The sequence below is a fragment of the Grammomys surdaster genome, unplaced genomic scaffold, assembly GCF_004785775.1.
Source record: "Grammomys surdaster isolate TR1022 unplaced genomic scaffold, NIH_TR_1.0 277, whole genome shotgun sequence".
Classification (NCBI taxonomy): Eukaryota; Metazoa; Chordata; class Mammalia; order Rodentia; family Muridae; genus Grammomys; species Grammomys surdaster.
Window position 1 is genome coordinate 1834047 of NW_021604718.1, and position 9102 is coordinate 1843148.

At 46.8% G+C, this 9102-nt stretch overlaps 1 protein-coding gene across 2 annotated transcripts in view; it reads right to left on the reverse strand.

Annotated features, from left to right (window-relative positions):
- Kifc1 (kinesin family member C1) overlaps positions 1-3530 on the reverse strand; it is a 16844-nt gene extending 13314 nt beyond the window's left edge. The window contains exon 1 of one of the 2 annotated variants that reach the window (XM_028777045.1): positions 3380-3530. In XM_028777045.1, coding sequence (XP_028632878.1) covers positions 3380-3469 — 90 coding nt within the window. In that variant the 5' untranslated portion in view covers positions 3470-3530. The remainder of the gene's footprint in view (positions 1-3379) is intronic. The other variant, XM_028777044.1, reaches the window with a different exon arrangement.
- Between the last annotated feature and the right edge of the window lie 5572 nt (positions 3531-9102).

Consider the following 9102-nt stretch of genomic DNA (forward strand, 5'->3'; position numbering starts at 1 on the left):
CCCTGCACATATTACCTAGTATTCATGTCCCTGCACATATTACCTAGTATTCATGTCCCTTGCACATATTACCTAGTATTCATGTCCCCTGCACATATTATTGAGGGGTTGGGGGAACATTGAGACAAGGTTTCTCTGTGCCCTGGCTGCCCTGGAACTCACACTGTAGACTCTCCTGGCCTCAAACTCATGGAGATCCATCTGCCTCTGCCTCGTCAGTGCTGGGATTAAAGAAATATGCCACCACACCTGGCCCCTCTGCACATATTTTAAAGTCCAATGAACTAAACAATTTTGGTCCAGCTTCAGGAAAACAATCTCTGTTAGGCACGATGGCAGAGGCCTATAGCCCCAGCTATTGGAGAGGGTGAGGCAGCAAGAGTCTACGCTCAAGGCTAGCAAGGCTCTTTATCTAAAATTGGAAAAATGAACAAAAGACTTGTAGACAACAGCCTGTGAGTAGAACATGCAGCAAGAGCCAGTCAATGCCCAGCACAGAAACAGAAAGCTGGCAAGGCAGCTCAGGGGGTAAGGGCACTTGCTGCCTGCCAAATCTGCTGCTGCCTCGGTGTAACACCCAGGGCTCACGACTCCAGAAAGTTGTCCTCTGACTTCTAAGTATGCCACCGCACATATGCATGTGCACACGTACACGTGTATGTACACACACACACACATACACACACAGAGTAAATAAACAGCTCTGGTTGCCAATCCTAAGATTTACAAGCTGATAGCTGTATCACTACTTAAACTGTATGGCGATGAACATGGACATGAGCCCACCCACCATCTCTAGTCTCCCTCAGCTAGTGTGCACTTTAAACTCTGCACTCAGCTGACTGACCTTCTGGGCAGAAGCATTAAAAGAAGGTGTCCTGGCCATCATCCACAGCTACATAAAATTCCAGGTCAGTCTGGGCTACATGGATGGGGTGTAGTTAGGAACAGGACAGGACAAGGCGGTGCAGCGTCTCTAACTTAAAATTCCTTAGCTGCCACAGCCATATGCATGGCAGGCTAAGCTATAAATGAGGCAGCTATGTTTCTAGAGAACAATGAATGTCACATCACAATGTCAAAAAAGTCACACCTTGACAGTGATGTTTAAAAAAAAATGTTCACTAAATTGGTTCCCATGTTTAAAGAAAGTCAACAACAACAACGAAGGCAGGAGCAATGATCCCAACACTCTGGAAGCAGAGGCAGTGGGTCTCTGAGATTGAAACCAGTTCTAGCCAGTTCTATACTAGCCAGAATAACATGTAAGACCCTGTTTCAAAACACAAAAACCCAGCCGGGCAGTGGTGGCGCACGCCTTTAATCCCAGCACTTGGGAGGCAGAGGCAGGTGGATTTCTGAGTTCAACAGCCAGGGCTACACAGAGAAACCCTGTCTCAAAAAAACAAAAACAAAAAAAAAAAACACAAAAACCCAACTTTATTGCTGAGTAATTGAGACACACTACCTTTGTGTTTCTCCACAGTTCTGGACAGCTCTAACCAGCACAAATGCCTCTGTCCCTGCTGTAAAGGCGACACAATGACCTCTCGGAGGCACCTAACCTAACACTCAGCGCAAGTGTGTACACGCCCCCTCCCTGTGCGCACCACGCGAGCCCCACCTCCTCCAGCACAGACACAAACTACAATTTCCCCCAACCTCAAAAACTCCTCTCTTGACAGTGTTCCCTGGCAGCTACTGCCCCTTGTAGCAAAACATCTCAAAAATAGGGCACCAGTGGGTCTCCACCTGTGGGTCAGGGTTCCTATGGGAGGATCGAGTGACCCTTCCACAAGGGTCAAATATCAGATTCCACAAGGTCTCCTGCATATCAGATGTTTACAATTAATAACAGTGGCAAAACGACAAATATGAAGTAGCAATAAAAATTCGGTTATGGTTTGGGGTCATCACAACATGAGGAACTGTATTAAAGGATCTCAGGCATTAGGAAGAGTGAGAAGCACTGGGTTCTCCTCAACAAATTTCACTTCAACCCTTCCACCAACACTGCTGTCTCCCAGCACTTGGAAGACAGAGACAGGTAGATCTCTGATTTCTAGGCCAGCCGGGTCTACAGAATGAGTTCAAGGACAGCCAGGGTTTGACAGAGAAAACAACCAAAAACACAAAAGAACAAACAAACAAAACAACAAGCCAACCCTGCTATTCTTCTTAAGCACGTTACCAACTTCAGGTTACTAGATCAAATTAATTAATTAATTATTATTTTTTTTTGAGACAACTGGCCTGAACCTCAAAACCCTTGTCTGAGCCTCTGCACAGCTGACCTCAGAAAGGTTTGTTGCTTTTGGTTCAGGGGAATATTGATCCCAGAGTCTCTCGGATGCTCGCCTAGCCGGCCGGGTACCACAAACCTCTTTTAACCCTCCATACCTTAGTTAAAGTTACTCCTCCTCTTAGCTCTCTTCTTTCCCTTCCATCTGCTAGAACCCTTACAATCCTTCACTGCCTCCCAAGAGAGATACAGATTGTATTTATTTCTGTCTCCCCAGGGTCTGTCAGCTCACTGGTAGCTAGGACTGCTGTCTCCTACATAAGTACAATTCTGCAAGGACAGAAGATACTCCACATACTGTGTGAACAAGTCTGACAGAGCCTTAACTTTTTTTTTTATTGTCACCTGCCACAGTGCAATGCTTTTCGGCTGTGACTACACCAGAAAAGTCTCTTCAAGTTGAAGTCTGTGAGTCAGTCTAGACTGAAATACCAGTAAACAAAGAATCCAGGCCGGCCTAGACACTAGAGAGATCCATGAACTGCCACACAGATACACCTTGAATGCTTGTGACGGAGCAGGACATCCATAAACTAGTCAACCAGTCCAAATGGGCCTAAGAAAGAGACAGACGAAGGGATAAGGACTCCTTTGGGTAGACTGCCCCCATTTCTCCTCTCCCTCCGTCCAGATCCAGCCTCAAAGAGAAGGGAACACAACAGGACATCAGTAGGAATGTGCTTTGCGGACAAGCAAGCGACAAGCCTCTCAGAACCCTCGCTTCTCCCACAAGGCGATCTGCAAGAACTGAGAAGCACGAACAGGTCGAATCCGCTTGAGAATTCGAAATGGGAAAATGATGGGGAGAGCTGAGAGACGCGGGACTGCCGCGCCTGCAGGGCAAGAATGGCGGGCCGGCCAACGTCGCTGTGACGGTCCTGGGGACCTCGCTGTGTGTGTCGCCCGCACTGGCTCGGCGACAGGCCCAGACCCAGGGCGCGAGGCGGTGCGACCCTCTCCCTGCAGGTCGGCTTGTCCACACTTGTCCCCAGGACGCGGATCTCCGGGCGGGCGGGCGGGCGAGTGACCGGCCTGCGTGCTCCGCTCGTGGCGCGTCGCCGTCTCCGCCGCACTCACCTGCGCCTGCATGTCCACGGTGGTCCGCACAGGACGGGATGCAAAGGCAGCAGACAGGGTGCCGGTGTCCCGAGACCCGCGTCCTCTCATGGGCTCGCGCCACAAAACGCGGGAGTCACACGGCCCAGGCCACCCGCCACACCCGCTACTTTTGAATTTCAACCGCCGCGCTGTAAACTCACCGCTCAATTCCCAGAGGCCAATCCGCGCCGGCGCCGCGGCCGCGAACCAATCACAGTGCCCTCCGCATCCGGGGCCACGCCCCCCCGAGCCGCGACTCTTCTGGTCCACCGGAGCGAGAGAACTAGACTCCTTGGATCCTACTTCCGGATCCGCTCTTCCTCTTTTCTCCCTCTCCCCCTCCTTTGCGCGGAGCTCGCTGGACTTCCGCTCCGCTTCCCGAGGCCTCTGGTTGCGTCAGAAGTACGCGTGTGTGGAGTGGGCGGGGGAAGCAACACGCATGTGCAAAGGCGCCTGAGCAAGGTCGGGGCGGAGCGAGTGCCACCTAGCGGATGCTCCTGAACCTGCACTCCTCCCCGCTAACCCTGTGAACTGAAGACAGCTCTACTGAGGTCGCTCGTGGTCGGGTTTCTTAGGTCCGAAAAGTGGGATCTGGAAGATAGCGCCGACCTGTCCTCAAAGAAGAAAAAAGTAGAGAAAAAAGTGGAGATCGTATCTGGAGATATAATAGACTCATAAAATTAGAGACAGGGCTGGGAGAATAGCAATCCCTGGAACTCATATAATGTGGAAGGAACTGATTCGCCAGACTTTTCTCTGACCTCCACAAGTGTGATCCTTCTGCATTCAATATTTTGTATGTATATGTATTACATATTATTATCACACAAATTATTTATAACTATTACTACAAATTAATATAAAATATATACACATATAAATAATGTATACTCAATAACATATTTAAGTATATATAATATATATAAATAATGCCAGGCAGTGGTGGCACACACCTTTAACCCCAGCACTTGGGAGGAAGAGGCAGGCGGATTTCTGAGTTCGAGGCCAGCCTGGTCTACAGAGTGAGTTCCAGGACAGCCCGGGTTACACAGAGAAACCCTGTCTTGAAAAAACAAAAAAAAATAAAATAAAAATAAAGTAAAAGTAAATTATATATATATATATTTATACATATATACATATATAAACATATATATAATTATATACATATATAAAAACATATATATATCACATAAATTACATATATATTTGTTTTGTTTTTTTCGAGACAGGGTTGCTCTGTGTAGCCCTGACTGTCCTGGAACTCTGTAGACCAGGTTGACCTCAAACTCAAAGATGCCAGACCTAGACTGTGCCATCATGCCCAGGTCAATAAAGAATTTTTAGATTTAAAAACAACAACAACAACAGCAAGCCGGGCAGTGGTGGTGCACGCCTTTAATCCCAGCACTTGGGAGGCAGAGGCAGGCAGATTTCTGAGTTCGAGGCCAGCCTGGTCTACAGAGTGAGTTCCAGGACAGCCAGGGCTACACAGAGAAACCCTGTCTCGAAAAACCAAAAATTAAATTAAATTAAATTAAATTAAAAAATAAAAACAAACAAACAAACTAGAAGCCACACATGGTGGCACATGCCTTTAATCCCAGTACTCAGAATGCAGAGACAGACTTCTGAGTTCAAGGCCAACCTGGTCTACAAAGTAAATTCCAGGGCAGCCAGGGCTCTATAGCGAGACCCTGTCTTAAATAAATAAAAACATACACATACATAACCAGATAAATAAATAGTATGTTTCTTGGCACCAAGTTGTAAATCTATGGCTCCCAAAGATCTTACTTGAGATGTTTCTGACTCTACAAATGTTAATGGGGGAACACTAGAAAAGTTCCGATTATAATTTGGGTTTTAGAGTAGATAGTATTTCCCCAGTGACTTTCTAGGAAAAAAAAAATTTAGTATGTGACAAAATGTGAGTTTGTCCTCTACTGAAACCTGTTTTGGGAGTTTATCTTTCTTAGCATGAAGCCCGACAGCAAGGTAAACCAGCCTGTGAGACCTTGCCCCTGCAGCCTTGGGGTAGGGGCTGGCTCAGGTCTGCCTGCTGCTGCTGAACTGTCTGATAAAGCCAGAACTCCATCAAGGCCATCACGGAGATCTGAGAAGGAGCCATTGGAACCACAAGTGTAAAACAAATACCCTCCATATCGATTAGAATGGGAGAGACTTACCCACAGCCAGCCTGGGATCCTTCCACTGTAGGTGATCTCAGTGACTTCATTGGGGGCTGGGTCTGTCTTCAGCTGTCACACAGAGCAGCAGCAGCCTGCAGAGCCACACCCACAAGGTCTGCAGAGAAGGATCTTGGGAGAATTGACTCACCTTGGTCTTTAGCTTGGGCAGGTCGTGCCAGAAGGCAGCTCTTTGCCCAGTGGTCAGTAAGTACCATACTTGAAGTGAGCTCTTTCTTTGGAGACAGCCTCAGCTGCTGCTATCGGGAGCTGGTATTTTGTGGTCAGGGGAAACCTTTTTCATTAAACCCCTTAAATGCCATAGTCAGCAGATCTCTCTGAGGGGCTTGAGAGGCATTATGTAATCATTCTATTAGGTAAACCTAATTTTAAACAAGTATTTGTTTTATTTATTTGCTTTACGCTTAGCCTTGCCAATTGTGATTGTTTATGCTTGGCACTATTTGGAGGTGTGGCCTTGTTGGAGTGGGTGTGTCACTGTGGGCTTGGGCTGGAAGACCCTACTCCTAGCTTACTGGAAGTCAATATCCTGGTAGCAGCCTTCAGATGAAGATATAGAACTCTCAGCTCCTCCAGCACCATGCCTGTCTGGATGCTGCCATGTTCCAGCCTTGATGATAATGGACTGAACCTCTGAACCTGTAAGCCAGCCCCAAGTAAATGTTATCCTTTATAAGGCTTGCCTTGGTCACGGTGTCTGTTCACAGCAGTAAAACCCTAACTTAGACAGAAGTTGGTACCAGGGACTGGGGTATCACTGTGATAGGCCTGATCATGTTTTGTTTGGAAGAATGTGGATTTGAGGACTCTGGATTTGGAAAGCAGTGGAATGCTTTAAATGAGACTCAATGGGCTAACCTAGTAGGAATATGGAAGACTTTGTTACTGAGAGTGATTTGAATTGTGCGGACCTGGCCTAAGAGGTTTCAGTTGAGAATTTCAATATGTGGCCTAGAAACTGTTCTTGTGATATTTTGGTGAAGAATATGACTACTTTTTGCCCTTGTCTGAAGAGTCTGCCTGAGGCTAAGGTAAAGAGACCCAGATTAATTGCATTGACACAGGACGTCTCAGAGACGCCCATCATAGACTTTGTTCTCTGGTTAAGTTTCAGGAAGAGCATTTTGAACAAACATAGCAAGCCGAGAGAAGAAAAATACAAAATACAGAGTTTGAGTATTAAATGGGCACCAGACAGTGAAATGGAGCTGAATCCTGTGTTCAAGGATATTAAATTGAATTAAGGGCAAGACCCCACCCAGCTAAATTTAGGTCCAGGCATGGTAGTACAAGCCTTTAATCCCAGGAAGCAAAGACAAGCAGATCTCTGAGTTCAAGGCCAGCCTAGAACAGAGTAAGTTCTAGGTGAAGAAAAACTTAAATCCAGGCTTGTTGGACCACACCTTTAATCCCAGGAGACAGGCATGTAGATCTCCGAGTTCAAAGTCAATCTACAGAGCAAGATCCAGGACAACCAAGCTTAGGCAGTGATGGAGCTGGAAAACAGAAAGCTGGTGATGATGTAATAGAACAACGGGGCCATGTTCCAGCCCCAGCAAGCAGCAGATCCTGGCAGCTTTGGCCACATGCCTCTGGCTTTAGAGTCAGAATAGACGGGACTACTGGGACAATTAGTGGTGATTAAGAAGAGACCAGCATCAGTAAGGTGAAATCTGGGAAGAGTTTTCTGAGAGCCCAGAGAAGCTGTGTTCCAGAGATAGCCAAGGTTGTATCTCCTGCAGCAGCTGTATTTGGTAATGTGTAAGAGTCACCCAGGTGGTACTGGTTTTGAAGGCATGAAGGGTCATGAAGAACAGCTGAGGCTTGGCACTGTGAGAGGCCATGGAAGGCCATTGGTGAAGGTGCAGCTTCAGTTGCAGCTGAGGGGAGGTATTGCTTGAATTACAAGAATGTAAAGCTTGCCCAGGACTGAAGGGGTCATGCAAAGGGTTTGGGGCTTAGCATCATGAAGAGAGCCTATGAGAGGCTATTGGTTGCAGTGGAAGATCCCAGTGTATTGGAGATGCCAGTACCATGGGCTGATCACTAACAACAGCAGCCAATGGAGTGACTCAACCTAAGCTTAGAGTGCTACAGAGGGCAGAGCTGGAGAAGTGACACCAGCCCTTTGGAGGAGTCCATTAAGGTCATGTGTGGATCCCAGACAGTGGAACAAGAAGCTGTAATGTTGAAGTTGCCTTGGAGGACCCAAGATGTTTGAAATGCCACAACCGTGAGATATTTGCTGAGGAAAGCTGCTAACCGAGTGGAACCAGGCGAGGAGAAAGAAGTTTGTTGCAGTCAACAAAGATGAGAAAGGAATTGAAGATCTGAAGATGCTTTAACATCAGCCTTGGAGATGCAGAGTTTGGAGTTTGCTCCCCTGTCTTGTTTGGGGGATTACAGCTAAGTGATTGGATGACTCCCAGAAGAGAATTGAGCTTTGGGCTTTTAACATTGTTGAGACTGAGATAGACTATGGGGACTTTTGAAGTTGTTTGGTTGTTTTTTGGTTTTTCAAGACAGGGTTTCTCTGTGTAACCCTGGCTGTCCTGGAACTCACTTTGTAGACCAGGCTAGCCTCGAACTCAGAAATCCGCCTGCCTCTGCCTCCCAAGAGCTGGGATTAAAGGCGTGCGCCACCACCACCCGTCGACTTTTGAAGTTGGACTAAATGTATTTTGCATTATGGTATGTTTAGGTATGGCCCCCGTAGACTCATATGTTTGAAGAAACCTATGGGGACCAGGGAGTGGAATGTGATGGTTTGTATATGCATGGGCCAGGAAGTAGCACTATTTGGAGGTGTAGCCTTGTTGGAGTTAGTGTGTCACTGTGGGTGTGGGCTTTAAGACCCTATACTCCTAGCAGCTTTTAGATGAAGATGTAGAACTCTCAGCTCCTCCTATACCATGCCTGCCTGGATGCTGTCATGTTCCAGCCTTGACGGTAATGGACTGGACCTCTGAACCTGTAAGCCAGCCACAATTAAATGTTGTCCTTATAGGAGTTGCTTTGGTGATGGTGTCTGTTCACAGCAGTAAAACTCTAAGACACCAACATATAGAGCAAGCTAAAGCTCGTTCTTGTAAATGAATTACGTTTGTATATAACATGGCAACAAACACAGTTCTGAGCACATTAAAGTTTTGACACAGTGTTTCTTTGTGTAGACTTCCCTGTCCTAGAACTTGCTCTATAGACCAGGCTGGCCTGGAACTCACAGAGATCCTCCTGCCTCTGCCTCTGCCTCTGCCTTCCAAGTGTTGGTATTAAAGGGGTACATCTCCACACAAAGGTCACGTGTGGATCCCAGACATTGGGACAAGAAGCTGTAACGTTGAAGTTGCCTTGGAGACTCCAGGATGCTTGAGATGCCATGTTTGAGGCTGACATCAAAGAATTTAATCACTCATAAAACATCTGATCACGAGCTTGTACGTCTTAATTATACTTACCTGTTAACAAGTTAATAGCTCTTATGAAATTAGG